The following is a 19,672-nucleotide window of genomic DNA, read 5'->3' as shown; positions in this document are numbered from 1 at the left end:
GGCAGTGGATGTTCTGATAACATGTTGACCTTCTTGTCAAGAATCTCCTGGCTCCTAAGTGATGTTCTTCTCATTACTGTGTTGGCTTGCTTGTCAGACAGGTGGTTTTAATTTATATGCTGAGTCAGGAGTTTCTCAGTTCATAGAGGTTCTCTGTTTTAGGTCATTAACCCTTCAAGAGTCTATATTCAAGGGTCTCCAAGCATTTGAGGAGAGCCAAAATCAGGCAGGATGGAACCTATAAATATTTGAGTCATGGTGTGTCAATCCCAAAGATGCTAGAAGGAAGACCAGTGACCCAACTCACCATGGTAAAGTTAAAGCAAAGGAGGGTGTGTGGGTGTGGGTGTGTGTGTGTGCACGCGTGCGCGTGTGCATAGGCTGCCTCCACCTAAGGTAAAGATCAAGAGGCTAGCATTAAATGTGGAGAAGATAAGGGCTTTTATAGCTCAGGAGTATGGAATTTCCAAATGGGGAATTTGACAGGCAAATAGGCAGGGCTATAGAAACAAAACATAAGGTTGATGCATGAAATTTAAAGTTGGCAGTTTTTCTCTAACCCAGATAAACCCCAAATAAATAAGACAGAGTCTTTAAGTTTATTCAAAAAGTTTCTATGCACAATAACTGAACAATATTAGTCTAACCTAGCTACCTCCCAGCCAAAATCCCCAACATCATTGTATTTTATTGCTTTCTCTGCTCCAGCTGTTTTCTCTTCCTCTCTCCTAGACCTCTCCTTGTGGCTGAATATCCCTCTTCTCTCTCTCTCTCTCTCTCTCTCTCTCTCTCTCTCTCTCCTTCCCTCTTTCTCTTCCCTCCCCTTACTAGAGCACCGGAGTCCAGCCCTAATCTTACTCTGCTCAGTCATTAGTTGAGGAGCTTTTATTGACAAATCAAATAAATGGTGATCGATGTTTATACAAATTGAGATAGGAAGTTCTTAAATAAGCATTACAATGCTGTGTCCAGATTGCAACTAGATATGGGAGCAGAGAAATAAGCATTTGAATAATACAAGAATAATCTTTACACAGTTTGCAATAACATTATAGCAAGGTAAGGTGGTCATAACAAGGTAGTCATAACAACAGGTGGTTATAATAACCTTTTGAAACAAAGGTAGGTTTGCAAGATGATTAACAACTTTTGAAACAAAGACATGGTTACCATTTCCTGGAAGGGGCCCTAGAGAACAATCTGTAGTTAGACAGTTACAGGTGGTGCAGAAGCCAGTCATTGAGAAACAGAAGTTTGATCATAAACAGAAATGAACCTAGTTTGTTTTGTTAATCTCGCCAAATGAGAATAAAGACTATTACCCAAGTTCTTTGGTCAATTTATGCAATCTATATTTTCTTTCAGGCAGGGTTTAAGAAAATAGGATTGAGCACAGGGGAAGGTTTACATATCCCCCTCACCCTCAAAACTATGAGAATAGGGGGTTTTGTTTTGTTTTGTTTTTTAAGGATTGAGGGGTTTGTTGGCTATGCACTCGGACTCAAGCAGCAGGGAACTTCAGTGGACTCCCTTTGTAAACTATGTATATGTTGTAAGCTTTGCAAACCCTCAAGGCAGGAAAGCTGCCATGGCCCACCTGAGAAGCACCAGCAGCCACCCCTCCCCCACCAGACTTCCATAATGTCACTAATGGTAATTTTCCAACCAATTTAACTGTCATTCCCAGCCCCAAGGCAGAAGAATACCCAGACCCTGCCCTATAAGAAAAATCCCACCAATCCCTGAGTTGCCCCAAGCCTAGGACTTGAAATCCCACCAGTCCTCACCCTGGAAAGCACCTAATCTTAAGAAAGCCTATATAAGCCCTGCCTACTGTTCAGTTCTCTTCTGTCTTCTCCCAAGAGCAGAGGCAGCCACCCCTGGATTCATCGTTCCAAACCTTGGATTTGTCCCTTCCAATAAAATCTCCTTCTTGAGATTTGTTTCCTAGTGTGACTCTCATTGGAAGAGGCCAAGAAGCAAAGAATCAAAGAGGTAGAGTTAAGAAGTCAGGTCATCTGGAGATACTCTCCCATGGGTGCTACTGCAACACTGAAGAAGAGGAAGAGTAGTGAAACAGAGCTATTACATTGTGGCACTTCAGCTCATTCAGGGATATCTTCCCCCAGGGCTGCAATGCCGTGCTAAGAAGATTCCCTCTCAGAGCTGTGTGGTTCCTAGGCTTCCATGTCTCAGGACACCCTTCCATTGGGACACTATCCCACATCAAAGCTATATGGTTCCTGGGCTCCCAAGTCCTAGGATACCTTTTTATCCAAGCAGGAACACCAACAGGGTTTCCACAGGAATTTTGGTTTTGTAGGAATTTGACAGAACATTTCAAAATTACTCGGAAGAACATCTATGTATCAAGGTGGAGGTGAGGGTATAGGGTATGGAACATGTCAAATTCTAGAAAATAGGTCAAGACAGAAAACAGGAGTGAACTTATTTAGCCCCTGTAACAAGATGGCTTCTAATCTTAAGATGGAGTCAGGCTGGTCCATCAGTCTTTACTGTAAGGTGGCTTTCAGGCCTAACATGAAGGCAGGCTGTTTCATGAAGTGGTCTCACTGTGCAGTCTCGACTGATATATAGTTTATATATATGATATATATGACATATATATGTATATATATATCACCTGATGGCCTACAACTCACAATATCCACCTAAGGATTAAGGGATGGAAAATCAGAAACTACAAAGTTTTTTAAAAGTAAGAATTTAGATATTAAATTTAGTTATTCTCCTCACAAGAGCTACACAAAGAAGTAAAAGACAAAAAGTAGAAATTAGTTTTGAAAAAAAAAGGAGACCAAAACACCACCTCTTATTTATTTAAAATTTCAGTTTATTTACTTTACATCCCAAGGGTGCCCCTCCCTCCTCTGCTCCCAGTTACCCCTTTTCTCCCTTCTCTTCTCTCCTTCCCCCCAGAAAAGGGGAGCCCCCCTCCCCTGGTATCAACCCTCTCCAACACATCAAGTCACACCAGGACTGAGCATATCCTCATCTCCTGAGGCCAGGGAAGGTAGTGCTGCCAGGGGGAAGTGATACAAAAGTGAGTCCATGTTAGAAACAGCTCCCTTTTTCCCTTCACTCACCAGGTACCCCATATGAAGACCAATCTCCCCATCAGCCACAGGTTTAGGTCCAGACCATGCATGCTCCTTAGTTGATGTCTCAGTCTCTGGAAACCCCCATGGAACTGGGTTAGTTGTCTCTATTGGTCTTATTGTGAGCTTCCTGTCCCCTCTAGGTACCTCCATCTTTCCCTCCACACACTACCACAGAGCTCTGTCCCATGCTTGGCTGCAAGTTCCAGCATCTGTCTCCATCCACTGCTGGCTAGAGCCTCCCAGATGACAGTCAAGTTAGACTCCTGCCTGACAGTATAGCAAAGCATCATTAATAGTATCATGGGCTGGCCCTTTACCATGGGGCAGGGGTCAGGTTGTGGCCAGTTACTGGTTGGATATTCCCTCAATCTTTGTTCCCTCTTTTTATCCATGTACTTCTTGTAGGCAGGGTAATTTTTGGATCACATTTCATCAGTGAGTTGTTATTGTCCTTCTTCCACTAGTTCTGCCTAGCTAGGAGGTGGTCACTTCAGTCTTCATGTCCCCCACTGTTAGGAGTCTTATCTAGAGTCACCCATATCCTCCCATGAGCCTACCATGTCACAGGCCTCCATCTTGACAAAGAAATGTCCACCCTAAGTTTCCCTTCTTGTTTCCAGACCTCTCACCTCCCACCCTGGTTATCCCCACATCTTATTCCCTCCCTTGTTTCCCATTCCATCTCCTGCCCCGTTTCCTCTCTTCATCCACTTCTGCTGTCTGTTCTATTTCCGCTTCTGAATGGCACCCTCCCTTTGGCCATCCTAGGTACTTAGTTTCTTTGGTTCTGTGGATTGTAGTACGGTTATCCTGTACTATAGGTCTAATATCCACTTATAAGTGAGTACATACCATGTGTGCCTTTCTGGGTCTGGTGTCCTCCTCACTTGAGGTAGTATTTAAACATAAGGCAAGAAGTAGTCGTGACTGAGCAGTCCAACCAAGGCATGTTCCCTTGCCTACCATTATATCAGCTCCAAATCTCTCCTGCAAAACAATTTGACAAGCTGTGAGTCTTTCTTCAAGACACAGGTTCCTCCCCTGGCTACTTCAAGGGCTCCAACCATTTATTTGCCTAATAGGAGATTGCTGGATGAATTTTAATTTTATGGGATCTATATTTTCAATAGTCTGATACACAAAGAACACAAGTGTCTCTTTAGAATATGTCCATTCTTGGCCAGACAGGCTGCTCATGGTATTAGTATTTGAAAAGTCCTGTTCGGATTTCTTTTTGTTAAGCTTCTTGGTATGTTATGAAGTTTGTGACACCTGGAAAAAGACCACAGACTCAATCCAAAAATAATTAAAATATTTGTTTATTAGATACTAGCAGGACAAACAATCTCTGAGCCAAATTTAAGATGCAATAGGGGTATGGGGAAAGACTTTTAAAGGGGAAACCACACAAAGACCTTCAGTATTTATGCAATAAGCAAAAACTCTTCTGTTCCACCAAGTAAAATGATTAAAGCAACTCAAAAACAATCTTTGGATATCTGCATAAGCAAATTACAGAAACAAACGAACAAATGAAAAACTGCTAGTCATAACAAGAAGATAGTCATGGCCATACACTTTTGGATGGGAGTGTCACTGAGTCAGGGTTACTGGGAACTTATCCTCCAGGGACTAGAGAGAGAGACAAATGGCTACTGAGTACCAAGACAGATGCTTAGTATAAAATGGGGTTTCTTTAGCCAGAATAAGTCACACACACGGACAGTCCAAGGAATCACTTTTTATATTTCAGTTAGTGGACACAACAAACTCAGCTATGATATTGCAGACCTCTTTGTGGCAGGGATCTCATTATCTGCACATTCAGAGCCTAACAGAACACATAGGACCTAGTTTGCTTTCACTACTGCTTGTAGTTCTTCAGGGTGGATCATGGGGCTTGAGAGAGTTTGCTAAAACCTAGGCTGCTTCCTCTGGGGTTAATCCTCGCATTGAAAGGAAACTACGTTTGCTGAATCCCTTCAGGTGTTACATAAAATTATAAAAGAATGGCAAGTTCAAGTATGGAAACAGTCATTTGAGAGGCTGGGGCAGGAGGCTTGTAGGAGGCTGTTCTTTCTGAGCTGTAAGTTCTAGATCAGCCAGGGCTCTAGAGCAAGACTTTGTCTTATAATTAAATTTGAAAGATTAGGTTCCTGCCTGGACAGTCTTAAGGTGGGGGTCACAGGGACACAAAGACCGCTGTCTAGACCTTCTCAAACAATGCTGTCCTGAGTGGTACTTTCTGTCACCCACACTGGCTCAGTGCCTAAAGAACACATCTGTCTTGGGACCCAGGGTTATCACAGGTATCAAGGGTATTTCACACAGGAAAGCCATGTACCACCTCTTCCTGAATATGGAGGAAAAGTTCATCTTGGGCTGATTCCTGAAGAAATTTTCCAATTCCTTTACCCCAGAACTGGTGTATCAGGACAGTACATGCTTGGAACTGGGCTTTGCTTGAATTTTTTTATCCAGAGAAATATATGTGAATACCCCAGAGACCTTTACCATATCAGTAGCAGGGCTGATGGTTTATGTGATTAAGAAACATGACTCCTCTACTGGAAAATTTATTGCTAAACCTAAAGAGCAAAAGATTGTTCAATTAGAAGTAAAGCAGTTGACCATCAAAAAAAAAATCCAGTATGCAATTGACATGGAGAAGGCACAGCAGGCACTGGTTCAGAAGCACCACTACCTCTTTGATGTTCAGAGGAATAACTGCCCTGGCCTTGGAGATCACTTACCAAGAACGGCTACATAGAGCATATAAAGAGGTGAAGCATCATCTGGATGATCACATTTCTGTACAGAGCAAGGAGCAAGAGCACACCATAGACCGGGTGGAGAAGCACGTGGTGCAGAGCACTTCTGCACAGTAGGAGGAGATCATTGCCAAGAGCATTGAAGATCTAAAGCTGCTCATAGAGAATGCTCAAGCTCAGCCAGTTACGTGAATGTGTCTATCTCAATTGAGAGGGCCAGAGAATTAACTTAAATGGGAACTAGTCTGTGTGAAAAACTCTTCGTTTATTGATGTCTATTGAAATTACAGAGTACCTTTACCAAGAAATATCAAGATCCATTTAGTGGCTTAATCCTATTGGCCAGTAAGGTATTTCTGATCCTTGCTCTGTATCTGGAGTTGTCTGGTGATCACTTTGGAATAAGCAATTTGCAGCAACTTGCTGCCTTTTTGCGTACATATATGTCTATGTGAGGGTGTCGGATTCCCTTAGATGGAGTTGCAGACAGCTGCGAACTGTCCTGAGGGTGCCATAAGGGCGTGTCTTCTGAAGAGCTGCTAGTGCTCCTAACCGCTGAGCCACCTCTTAAAACCAGTTTAGGTTTTAAGACAGTCCATTCTTCGGTATTCACAGCGCTCTCACTTAATATTGTAGAATAGAGGCAGATGAACGAACGCACAAAAGAGAGCTCATCTTTCCAGGCACAGGGAGGACTAGTGACTTTCTTGGCATCCAACTCCAACCTTAAGGGCTCAGCGCAACTGCTCCCCTGGAGCGCGAGCTGCCTAGAGCTGCCTCCTTCATTGCCTGCAGCTGAGCAGCCACGCCCCTCCGCGACCACGCTCCCTGCCACGCCCCCGCCGCAGCCGCTGCGAGCAAGGGCTTCTGGGAGGCCGCTTACGGTCTGAGCAAGGGGCGCTGGAGGACGCCATCTTGGGTTGCCTGGCCGATCTCCGCGCGCCGTTCTCGAGGCGGAGCGTCTGCCCTGTGCTGTCCGCCACCGAGGTCACCGCGGGAGACTGACTGCAAGGCCGGGCGCGTGAGAAGACCGCGTGGATGGGTAAGTGTGAGTGACGCAGGCCCGCCGCGCCCGCTCGGGGCTGGGACCTCGGCTTGCTGCTGGTCTGCACTCACGTCCCTCTCCCTGAGAAGCGGCCCGGACCCGTGTCTCTCACGCTGCGACAGCTGCGGGGGCGTGGCCGCGATCACGCCGCCTAGCCGGGCCCCAGCCCTGCGCAGTGTTCCTAGTAATTTTCCGTACGTGGTATTCTGGTCATTCCGGTGTGCAGCGGCTGTCCCCTTTTGGAAATGCCACCGTGCCTCCGGACCGCTTGGGATCCCCCACCCCACCCCGTGCTGCACCCGAGCAGGCGTCACTTGATTTCAGTCCCAATGTCAGCAACCGTTGGGTTCACGTTTCTTTCTGTCAGCTGCCCACCCCACCTCGTTTCAAGATGGCAAGGATTCGGAAGCAGTGAGAGGGTGTAGCGAGGCGTCAAAATATGACATTTACAACGTGAGCTTTTTCTACACATCAAAACACAAGGAAAAAAAAAGACGAGAGGGAGTTTTACGTCACTTAGTGTCAGTACTCAATAATGGTAGTGTTTTGTTAAGAAACAGGTTTGCTAAAGATAATCCAGAAACTTCTCTTCACACCTAAGTACTGTGTGTTTGGTTGTAGTGGCTTAGTCGGCACTCCCCTCTCCATACAGGCTTGTAATTTTTTTTAATTTAATTTATATATTTATTTATTACAATTCACTTTATATCCCCGATGTAGCCCCCTTCCTCGTGTCCTCCCGGTCCCACCCATCCTCAAACTTCTCCTATGCCCTTTCCCTAGTCCCCTTATAGGGGAGGACCGCCTCCCCTTCTATCTGATCAGTTTTCATCAAGACTGGCTGAATCATCTTCTTCTGTGGCCTGGCAAGGCTGCAGCTCCCAGGAGGAGGAAATCAAAGAGCTGGCTTGTCATTTTATAAGGACATATCCAAGCACAGGAAAATGGAAGGCTTTTACTGATTTGAGAAATTGTATTAACAAATATCAGAAAATAAAACCCTTGGAAGTTCAGATTCTAATAATGTGCCTAACTTCATAACGATGTGTGTGTGTGTCTAAGAGCTGGGTAAAAAATGCTTTTATGAATGGAAAAAAAAAAAGGCACCCCAGTTTGGAAACTTTAAGATGTCTGAATAGCATTTCATATATTTCAGATAATTTTTGTGAAATCCAAGCCTTTGAATTCTAGTCCATAAAAAACTCATTTTCGAGCAAACTAAATTTGTTTAGGTGAGACAACATAGTGAAGATGGAAAAGATGCAGAAAGTTACTATCACTGAAAAAAAAGAAAGAAAATAATATGTCTCCTTGGGGCTACAATTTACTTGGTTATGAATTAAGACTGAAATATTACAGTGTGCTTGACAAAGTTAATAATCTAAGTAGTACCTAGAATGGAAAAGTGGTTGAGGAGAAAGGCCCAGAGTGTGAGGATAAATGATTAGAACTTCTGTTCGCTTACATTTTTCATTGATTCCTTGAAGAAAATGGCTAGTTCTGTAGTTTTCACAGTAGGGAAATCTGTTGTCATAGTAACACATGTATAAAGATAAATAATTGAAGTGGCCAGGAAGGTAGCTCAGTTTTCACAGTGCTGGCTAGGTAAGCGTGGGTATCTTAGTCCTCAGTACCCATGTAAAAGGCAGGGCTTGGACACATGGTAGTGACTCCTTTAATTCCAACACTTGAAAGGCAGAGCTAGGCACTCAGCCGCAAGTCTATATAGCAAGTTCTAAGCCAGCGAGGGCTATATAGCAAGACCCTGCCTTTAAAAATACAGCAACCTTGAATCACTTTTTGGTCCATTGGTGGAAGTGGGGCGTGTCCATGGAACTCTCTGAGAGCTGGGTTAGCCTAAATAACAAGCCCCAGGTCCTTGTCTCAAAAGAGAACGCAGATGGCTTCTGAGGAATGAAACCTAAGGTTGACTTCTGACATTGATACATATGAGTGTATACATGTACATATAAATAAATGAATAAATATTGAAGGTGGATTCACAGAAATATTACATATACATAAAAATGTGTGCTCAAAAATGTTTAAATGCCAGTAGTCTAGAAAATGTCATGTAGGTAGAAAAGATTTATTTCTATAAATTTTATTTTTAAATGATTTTCTGCTTTGTTTGGAGTATTTCAGTAACTGTTTTTGACCTCTAGTTTTTTCTTGTTTTTCTGCTTAAGCCTAGGCTGTTAGTAAAATTAAGAGAGCTTTTTAAAATTATATTTTTGCTTTTAGATTTATTTTTATTATTTTAAATTATATGTCCACATGGGTAAGGTATGTGAGTAAGTCCAGGTGCCGGAGGCATTGGATTCCTGTGAAACTGAAGTTATGGGGTGTTGTGAGCTGCCTGATTTGGGTGTTGCCATCAAACTAGGGTCTATAAGAGCAATGCACGGTCTTTGCCACTAAGCCATATCTTCAGTACAGGATTTGTAATGCATAAAATAGAGAATAGTGCATACATTGCTATTAATTAACTTCAATTTAAGAATTTCTAATTACTTTTGTAGGTTGTCTTAGATATTTTTCTCTTACTGTGATAGGACATCATGAGCTAGGCAACTTATAGAAGGAAGACTTTATTGGGGACTTTCTTCAGAGGGATAGGGCCCATGACCATCATGGCAGGGAGCATGGCAGCAGGCCAACAGCATATCACTGGAACAGTAACTAAGAAATCATCTCTACGACAAAGACAAGACAGAAAAAGAAACAGGGAATGGCCCAAGTCTTTTGAAACCTCAAAGCTTGCCCCTAGTGACACCCCTTGTCATAATCCTTTCCAATTAGTTGCACCAACTGGGGACCAAATGTTCAAACATGAGTCTGTGGTGCCCAGTCTCATTCAAACTACCATATAGGCATATAATGAATTGCTAATGCATTAGATATGTTGACTACTTATAAAAGTGTCAGACATTCTGAGCAGGTGCTCTACCTACCGCTAAGCTATACCTCCAATCTACAAACAATTTTTTTAATTCATTCTTGAGACTGTAGCCCATTATGTTGTAACTTAAAGTTCAATAGTAGTGAGCTTTGCCTCACTGTCTTTACTTCTGATTACCAAATCCGATGCCTGTTTTTGGCACCTGGCTTATTTGCTTGATGGCTCAGTGTAAGAATAAAATAAATTTAGGGTATGGTATTCATGCTGGTATAACTCAAATACTTCTCCATCTCCGATTTCTTGCACTCCCCTCACTCCCTTGTTTTGTCTTACTCTCCCTACTTCTCTGTCCTATTTCTTTTTGGTTTTCTTTCCTCTTGTCTCTTTTTACTAAAATGTGAATACCAGCAGGAGTGTTCCTTGACATTTTTTTCTTTTGTGGCTCTCCATGATATTTGATAATCAAGCCATGATCTGTTTTCTATGCTTTGATCTGTATTTCCAACCACGTATAACGTATAAAGTCAGTATTCATCTATTAAAATGACTACAATGAATATCAACAACACTCTTAATGAGATTTCACCCCTTGATTTCTTTAGTTGTGTTTGATAGGATCAAATGAGTTTCTCAGCTGGATGCAGAAACCGTATTTGCTTTATGTTTATAGCTTTATTGTTTGTCTCTTTCGCCCCAAGTCCTTTGTTGAAGCACATCTTACTTCTTACTGCTTTGTTTATACAAGACTTCCTTCAAATCTTTTGTCTTTATATCTTCATATATTCTCTGTTTGAAATGTTTGTTCTTTTTTCCTTTCCCATCCTTTAATAGAGAGTCACAGCGAAGCCTGTCTGAGCTTCCTCAAGTAGAGTTAATTCCCTTATCTTACTGTGCTCTCACAGATGTAATGTATGTATTTTAGTATACTTTATTGCTTGTACATCTGCAAACTAATTACTGTCTTATATCAGAGATGACAGACAGATGGAAGCGTCTTCTGTTTACTTTGTAAACTAACTGGTTACAGTAGTCTCTGGTCAGGCCTGGTTATGTTCCTCAAATTTATCACAATAGTATATTAATTAATCACTAATTACATGTCACATTTGACTTACAGTTGAAATACTGCTTTAGACAACTTTTTAGTCTTCATATGCAAGCCCAGAACAGGTTACAACATAAGTATAAAAGAATCATATCATGTTCCAATACCATGTTGCTATATAATTTTCTGAATGTAAAACTAATATATATTTCAAATATAATATTTCATATTTATGTTTTAAAATACTTATATTAATTTTTTTGAGATGGTGTCTCACTGTGTACCTCTCTTTGGCCTAGACTCTCTTATATTTTTGGTTGTGAGCCTAGCCTTTAATGGCTGAGCCATCTCTTCAGTCCTGGCCTAGACTCTCAATGTAGATTAGGCTGGCCTTGAATTGACACAGATCCAACTGCCTTTGTCTCCCAAGTGTTGACATTAAAGGCATGTGCCACCATTTGGTGTTGTGTTGCTATTTTAAAATACATTTCTAATAGAAATGAAATATACAAACACTTCATTGCTTCAAAAGAACTAATAAAATGGAGGACTAAAAACTGATAGTACAGTCATAACACAGTGACCTTGATAACCTTGGTAATGTCTTAATTAAATGAAAGAAGCCAGACTGGAATAAATACTTGAAGTGTACTTATTGGTGTTAATACTATATTTTGTTGAAAATGAGACTATAATATCAGCTTTTTCTTCCATTTTGTCAGTAGTATAATTCAGAAGTTTCATTGATAGTTGATGAGTTTTCTGATAGTGATTGAAAGATGTATAACCTTTGAAATGTTAGCAAATTACAAAGGTAAAGCTGTTGAATCTTGGACTCTGTGAAATAAGGGTAATGAGTGTTTTTAGATCCTAATTTGTTACTCATTTAATAATGCTAAAGCATAGGTTTGTTCCTGCCAAATTCTGCGTCTGTTTCATTGTGAGTTTAGAAGCCCTTTTGTAGGCCAGCAGCCTTGTCCTCCTATCTTTTCTACAAATGCCTGTTGGCTTGCCTTTCTGCATCTCTGCAGTGTATCAATCAGCCTCAGGTTCCATTATAGGTGGGCATCTGTGGTACCTTCATGACCTGCAGATCTGTAAGTTAATTAAACCTCCTTTTAAAGAAAGTTGCTTTGCTCTCAGTGGTCTTTAAAACACCAGGAAATGTGCTATGACTGAGAATTAATTACTAAAATATTTGGTCATCTTACTCCAGTGTGGTAGAAAGAGAAGGTATTTTTTTGTCTGTTTCAAAGTGGCTTAATTTGGTCCTTTAAAATCAGTGAACTTAAATTTAGTTACCTGTTATTTTTTGAGAGTTATCCCTATATGTCTCCTTTTCCTAAGATTCGATGGCTAGTACAGGGAAGGATAACTACAGAATGAAAAGTTACAAGAACAAAGCCTTAAATCCTCAAGAGATGCGAAGGCGAAGAGAAGAAGAAGGAATACAACTTCGAAAACAAAAAAGGGAAGAACAGGTAGGTGTCCTTAGATACTTATTTTGGTTCGCAGCAACAAATCCATCTGTCCATTCATCTAACTCATTCGGAAGTTCACAAGTTTAATTAAAATTGCTGTATTTTAGAAAAATTTAAATGCTAAGTATTTGAAAAAATTGAGTTGCTAAAGCTATTCTTTAAGTTTCTGGAATAATATTTCTGAATTCATTAATTAGAATCCTGTACTGTTTTAGTCACTGGCTGGAGAGACTTTTCTCTTGTATTGACCATATTTCTGCCCACTGCTAAAAATGTTTACTTTGAGTCACTCAGGTCACCTGCAGTGACTCACTATAGTCTATAGTCTCACTATAGACTTTTTCCCCAGCAAACACATATATATTTGTAGGTTTCCATACATCTCAAGGTAATTAGAGTCATCTTTCCATGTTCTTTAATTCTATGCTTTCTTTATTTCCTAATATAGTTCTATATTTCATGGCCTGTATTTATACTTTGCATATGCAACATGAAGATTATAAAGCCATTTAAGAGAGGGCTTCTCAGCATTTTCCAATCCAATATAGACTTGGAAATAATTATAAATAAGTAGTCCTTATAGTAACAAATTAAAAATGAAGAGGACTAGTGAAAAAGTCCTGTGTGGAAATATAATAATTATGGCTTATATATAGTATATTGAAGGGCTAAACATCAAACAAACAACCTGTTGACTAAAAAAAGTATGTACAGATTGAGGAAAAGCTTTATTTTTTTAGTCATCAAAGTACAAAGAGTACTTTGTTTTTGTTACTTTGGTTGTTGTTTTGTCTGTTTATTTTTAATTATGGGACTAAGAAGTATGGGACTGTTTTTCCTGAAATTACCTCCTACTGCTTGTTTTATTTTTATTATTATTATTTTTTTATCTCATGTAGCCCAGGAGGACCTCAGATTTTTTTGTAGGTGAGGATGACTTGAGTTTTATATCCTTCTGCCTATACCATAGATGCTAGGATCACAGGCATATGCCACCACACTCAGCTTCCTATTGCTTGACAACTGGCTGTATTAACTCTATAGCTTCTTATTTGTTCTGTATTTTCAATCAAGATTTTCCTTTTTTAGGATTTGTTTTTATTTATTTTAATTATGTGTACATGTGTATGTCTGTGTGAGGGTGTGTTGTGGGTTATTAATATTTATCATTGATTTATCTTTTAGTTAAACAGCGGTTAGTTCTAAACCAGCTGTATACCCAAATCACCACACAGAGACTAGGATTTATTTAATTAACACAGAGCACAATGCTGGGCAATGATTACTCCATCCTAAATCTACAAGCCCGCATAGTTTCCTACCATTCAGATTTTACCCATTATACTTGGCTTTTGTCATATTTTAGATCCATTTCATCTCTCATCGTGGTTCCAAGTCCTGTCCTGCTGATCTCTGCTCTCCTACTCTTCCACCTTGCTTACTTCTCCTGCCCTCTGGTCCAGGATGTCCCACCCTATTCTCTCCATTGCACAGCATTGGCTGGTTTGTATAATTGAAAATACAGAGAACAAATGGTGGCATCTTTACACAAACTTGAGATAGTTGATGCTTAGAATAAACATCACAATGCAATATCCAGATTGAAACCAGGTAGTGGGGTAGAGAAATGAGCATTTGAATGAACAAGGATAAATTGTATACATTTCACAAGAACATCATACCAACAATGTGTGCAGGTGAGTGCAGTTGCCCATAGAAACCAGAGTTGCCCCAGAGCTGGAGGTATGGGTAGTTATCATTTGTCCAACTTGGGTATTGACAATCCAACTTCTGTACTGGTAATCTAACTCTGGCTTCAAGAATTGTATGTGTTTATAAGCACTGAATCATCACTCCAGCCCATAATGAAGATTGTCTTAGAAAAACTCTAAATTCAATAAAGAAATATATGCTTTTTCAAGTCCTATAAAATGTACATGACTGTTTAATATTTTAATTATAAAAATTGATTTGTTTACACACATGAATCCTATGATGGTTGAATATTTTTGGGAACTTGGTATATAAAATAATTTCTCTTTGTTGCAGTTATTCAAACGCAGAAATGTCTCTTTGCCCAGAAATGATGACTGTATGCTAGAGAGTCCTATCCAGGACCCAGACATCAGTTCCACTGTACCCATTCCAGAGGTATGTTTTACAAAAATGTATTGTGGTTTATATGATACCTCATAATTTTCCAGAGACAGCATATACATAATATAATATAAATTATATTCATGCAAAAATATTTACATGTGAATTTTTTGTATGTTCTAGGAAGATGTGATCACAGCAGATATGATTCAGATGATTTTCTCTAATAATGCTGAACAACAGCTGACAGCAACACAGAAATTTAGAAAGCTGCTTTCTAAAGGCAAGAATTATTTTCAGTGTGTTATTTGATCTTACAGAATTTTATGGTAAAGATTTTTATTTTTATAAAATTTGAGACAATGCTTTTTTTTCTTTTTTTTCCAGGGACAGGTCTTAATTTCTCTGTAAAACATATTAGCCTGGTATGGTTGTGCACACCTTTATTTTGTTTTGCTTTTTGTTCTTTGAAAGAACCTTGGCTGTCCTGGAGCTCACTAGGTAACCCAAGCTGGCCTCCAACTCATACATGTAGACCCACCTGCCTCAGCACCCAGCTTGAATATGTGTACCTTTAGTTCCAGTACTTGGGAAAAAGTCAGATTTCTGTGAGTTGGAAGCCAGTCTGGTCTATATCATAAGTTCTAAGCAATCTATGGCTACATAGTGAGAACCTGTTTGAAAAAAAAAAAATCACAAATTATAGAAGAATCTAAAGAAGCAAATATAAAAATGTTACCAATAAATAAGGCTATAATTTCTAATATAAATATTTTTTAGACATACCTTTTGTTTATTCATTTTTGACTTGGAGACAAAGTTTTACAATGTAGCTAAAGCTGGCCCCAAACTCTTTATCTTCCTGAAGCACATTCCCAAGTGATGGTTGTTCATATATGCAACACTGTACTCAGCTCTTTCATTATTTATTGACCATTTGTAATTTATAATGGCCAATTTGTTCATCCAGTTATATTAATATTGTTTCATATGTAGAATTTATAGACTTAGTCATTTGAATTGTAAGGAATTTTTAAAATGTTAAGATTTTGCAGATGATATTGAATCAACCTGCCTCCTTTCTATGAAAGGTAAACTTTTTAGTATTTTGAGCAGTAAATGAAATCTTGTGGTTTGCTCAGCATGGATTGTAAGGCCTTTTTTTCTTTCTCTCTTATGTATTATGAGTAAGTATATTATAAACAGTTATAAAATAGTGACGGGCAAGAGTACTCAGTGGGTCAAGGCATTTGCCACCAAACCCTGTGATGTGAGTGTGTTCCTCAGAATCTGTGTGGTTGAAGGACAGAACTGACTCTCCACAAAAGTTGTCCTCTGTCTTTCATACTTGTATAGTGGCATATAGTCATATGTGAACATGTTTATACAACCATATAAAATAAGTAAAAACATTTAATAAAACATAAAATAAATTTTACTTTTTAATAAATACTCTTAACTTTTGTATCTCATTCTTCATCTTCTAGTAGCCCAACATTTTAAGAAATATTTACAAAGTCAAGAACAATTTCTTTTTATCTCTGTATTTTAGTATGTTTTTGCAATTGATTTTTATTTTGCCTGTTCAATTTTTTCATTATATTTTTTTTCAAGATTTAGTTTTGTTACATGTGTAGTATCATATTGGATTAATAGGATTTCTGTAAATTATGTTTGAAAATTTTAAAGTTGTTCTCAGTTTTCTACCACATCTTTATCATTTTTGAATTTATTGAATTTATTTGGATTCTTCAAAATAGAACGTCATTTTAGGAATTTAAAAAATCTGTTATCTGTGACTTCATTCTCTGAGTTGAGACTGTTTTAGAAGGCTTTATCTTAATTTTCTGTAATTATTCAAACTGTTGTTTCTGCTTTCTTTTATTATGTCATAAACAACCATTCTTCACTGTTTCCTGTTATTAGTTGCATTTGTTAGCCTAAATTAGACATAAAACAGGATTTACAAGTGTTTTCTTTTACTAATTGACATAGATGCCTACCAAATGTATGAGGGCTAGAAGAACATTAGATTTACTATGCTTTTATTTGATCTATCAGTATAGAAAACATGGGAAAGCAGCTGTAAATAGAACTGTAAGCAAAAACAGCAAGACACTTGTATTTCTTCATTGTTAAGTAGTATTCTAACTGTTGGCACTAGGGAGACTTATGTATGTCACTGGTTACTGCATAGCCTACCATTAAATCCCGCATGCACTCCTGATTTATGTCAGGCAATGACCTTTCACTAAAATCTCCTTTTCTGTTTTCCCATCATGGCCACTCTTACAAATGTAAATCTCTGATCACACTTCTTCAATTCCAGTTTTACCAAAATTCCTCCTAAGCTTTTCTATCTTGTATTATTCTATCTTCACCACAGAAACATATATTTTTCTATTTTGCTAATGTTTAAATTGCCAAAATGACTGTGAGTCTAATTTATGACAGCTCATTACTTTTATAGACTATGTTGTTATGTAATATTAATAAGTTTGTGGTATGTATTAAATTAGCTGATAATTCTAGTGCACTTTAGTTTCTTTTAACCTCTGTCCTCAAAAAAAGCAACACAGAATTTCTGTCCTTTAAATTAAAGAAGAGGACAGTTTAGAGTTTTCTTTCAGAAAAAGAAACAAGGTGAAGCTAGTAACAGTACTTCTAAAATTCTGACCTTTTGCAAAGTATGTGCATTAACATGTATTGATAGTCTGCAACTAGAGCAGTTTTAAGAAGGGGAGTGGGATCAACATTTTATAAAGTCTGACTTCATTTAGAACACTTGGAAAAATTTAATGGATATAATTTTATCAGCTTTACAGAAGTCAGAGGGAGAATGAGAATTCTCTCGTGTGACTTGATGAACACCTACTTTAGTACCAGTTAGGTTCAACATGGTGGCTGCTAGCAAGAGCAAAGAGTAATAGTGATAGGCATGTGGCTTTGTTATGCTTTGTTTAATATTTATATATTACGTATTATGTAAGTTATAGATATTATATATATATATATACACACACACACATACAGGCACACATTCATACAAAATATCCACATCTAATAAACACAAAAGTTTGGTGTGGAACATGGAGAGGAGAATTCAATTAAGGAAGTCTATGAAGTGCTGTAAGTGATAATAATGAGTGACTAAGGAATTTAACAAAATTGATAAATTTTCTGTGAAGAATATAGAAGACCAATAGGAACACCAACCTAGAAGCTATTAAACATCTGAAGGCACTTTTTACTGAGGTAGCAGAAAGGTAGAAGAAAGAGGTAGAAGAAAGTTCCTTTTTAGTTGGTCAGTTCTTGAAATGTGTTTGAATTTTATGGATTCCAAGAGGATTTGTAATTCTCAAAAGTCTGCATTTTGTTAAAAATTTTGAAGATTTTAGATCGTCTTAACAGCATTTTTATAAATAATAAATAGTGTCTAGACAAAAAATATGTCTTGACTAGAGTCAGGTAAGTGAATGATTATTCCTAGTGAGGGAATTTCCACTATCCTTGGAAATTGAGGATAGTGCTGTAAAAATTAAGTGGGGACTTTCAGTTGGTGGTGTGAGTATTGGACCCACATTCTTTGTATGTTTAAGGATGGTCTCTTAAGTATATTTCAGCTTAGGAGATATATCTTAGTTTCCTATCACTACAATTAATGAAAAAGTAGACTTTGCTTTGTAGAAAGTACTGCGATAATGAGAACATTTATCTACAGTTACATCCAGTGATAACTTTAAACTTTGGTCAGAGAAACCTAGGGAAACTATTTCCTATATCGTGTGTGATACATTACTTGCCATCTTGTGAAAGTCTAGACTCACCTGTGGACAGGCCTCTAAGCCCCCCTGCAGGGATTATTTTAATTACCTTGACTGAGGTGGAAGATGGCCCACCACAGTTAGCACCACTGCCTGACTGCAATCTTGGACTGAATAAATGGAGAGGGAACTAATTAGAGGCAGTCATTTGTTGTTCTCAGTGGATGCAATGTAACCAGTTGCTTCAAGCTTTTCTGCCTTGTGACTTCTCTATTATGATGGGCTATAACTGATTTCTCCCTCTTTTGTCAGGATATTTTGTCACGGTAAAAGGAAAAGCAAGTAAGATACCGTGTTGCATGAAACAGGGATCAGTTCATTGTCTTTTGTGTCTGTGTAACAGCCTTTTTTTGTTTGTTTGTTTAATCTTAGAACCCAATCCACCAATAGATCAAGTTATACAGAAACCAGGAGTTGTACAGAGATTTGTGAAATTTCTTGAAAGAAATGAAAATTGTACTTTACAAGTGAGTCTGAAGTTTTTTTTTTGTAATCGCTTTCTAGAAATGACTGAGTTTCTAGTGGAAATGGCTTCTCACAATGCTAACTATTATAAGCATTCATTAAATACTTAAAAAAGGAAAAGCAGGTCCCACACTTGGCTAGGCGTGACTATAGTAGTAGTTTGTGTTGTTGAACAGTTTCAGAAAGCATAAAGTCATAGCTGATGCTAAATAAATTTTATAGTTGTCAGACTTTATTAACTTTTATTTTAGAAAGCTGACAGTGTTAATCTCATCATTAAACTTGCTTCTTTCTTTCTGAGATAGGGTCTGTTTATGTACCCAGACCTTGAACTCACAGAGGTCTGCCTGTCCCTGGTGATGTAGTGGAGTTAAAGGCATGAGCCACTAAATGCAGCTTTGTTGTTTCTTAAATAACTTCCTAAAATATTTCTAGCTGATATATATATATATATATATATATATATGTATATGTATAACCTACAAAAAAATAGAACCAAAGTTACATTTTTCCCAGAGAGCTTTATATCACAACCCTGATTTTTTTTCAGTCTACCAAATAATTAGCTACTGATAGTAGTTTACTCAAGTTTACAAGCATTGTAATGTGATAAAAAAAGAGATTACACTCTCTCACTTTGAAGTCTATGTATAATCTAAAATCAGATTTAGGTTTCAGGAGTTGAAGATCTACAGCTAATATCAGTGCAGTAGTTAGTATTTAGGGACTATTGAGTCACAGTTATTAAAATTGCACCTGAGAGTAGTGGTCCGTTGTTTAGCTCCCATTTTAGGCATATGTAATACATGTGAATGTGAAAAATTTTGTTTAGACTTTTTAATAAAGAGTCTCTGAAGAAAAGGGTATTTTATTCAGGTTAGTTATTTTGGCTTGGAAGCCATAGGATTTAATCTCTGTTT

At 38.4% G+C, this 19,672-nt stretch overlaps 1 protein-coding gene and 1 pseudogene across 2 annotated transcripts in view; both read left to right on the top strand.

Moving 5' to 3' along the window:
• The first annotated feature begins 5,345 nt into the window (after positions 1 to 5,345).
• LOC110563462 (ATP synthase F(0) complex subunit B1, mitochondrial-like) lies at positions 5,346 to 6,085 on the top strand (annotated as a pseudogene).
• A 682-nt stretch (positions 6,086 to 6,767) lies between these two features.
• Positions 6,768 to 19,672, top strand: part of Kpna5 (karyopherin subunit alpha 5) — a 56,503-nt gene continuing 43,598 nt past the window's right edge. The window contains exons 1-5 of one of the 2 annotated variants that reach the window (XM_060373626.1): positions 6,768 to 6,935; positions 12,233 to 12,366; positions 14,416 to 14,517; positions 14,647 to 14,746; positions 18,660 to 18,754. In XM_060373626.1, the coding sequence (XP_060229609.1) occupies positions 6,932 to 6,935; positions 12,233 to 12,366; positions 14,416 to 14,517; positions 14,647 to 14,746; positions 18,660 to 18,754 (435 nt within the window). In that variant the 5' untranslated portion in view covers positions 6,768 to 6,931. The remainder of the gene's footprint in view (positions 6,936 to 12,232; positions 12,367 to 14,415; positions 14,518 to 14,646; positions 14,747 to 18,659; positions 18,755 to 19,672) is intronic. The other variant, XM_060373625.1, reaches the window with a different exon arrangement.

The sequence above is a fragment of the Meriones unguiculatus genome, chromosome 20, assembly GCF_030254825.1.
Source record: "Meriones unguiculatus strain TT.TT164.6M chromosome 20, Bangor_MerUng_6.1, whole genome shotgun sequence".
Taxonomy (NCBI): domain Eukaryota; kingdom Metazoa; phylum Chordata; class Mammalia; order Rodentia; family Muridae; genus Meriones; species Meriones unguiculatus.
Note: the sequence above shows the minus strand (reverse complement) of the source record. Positions and strands in the feature narration are given on the sequence as shown.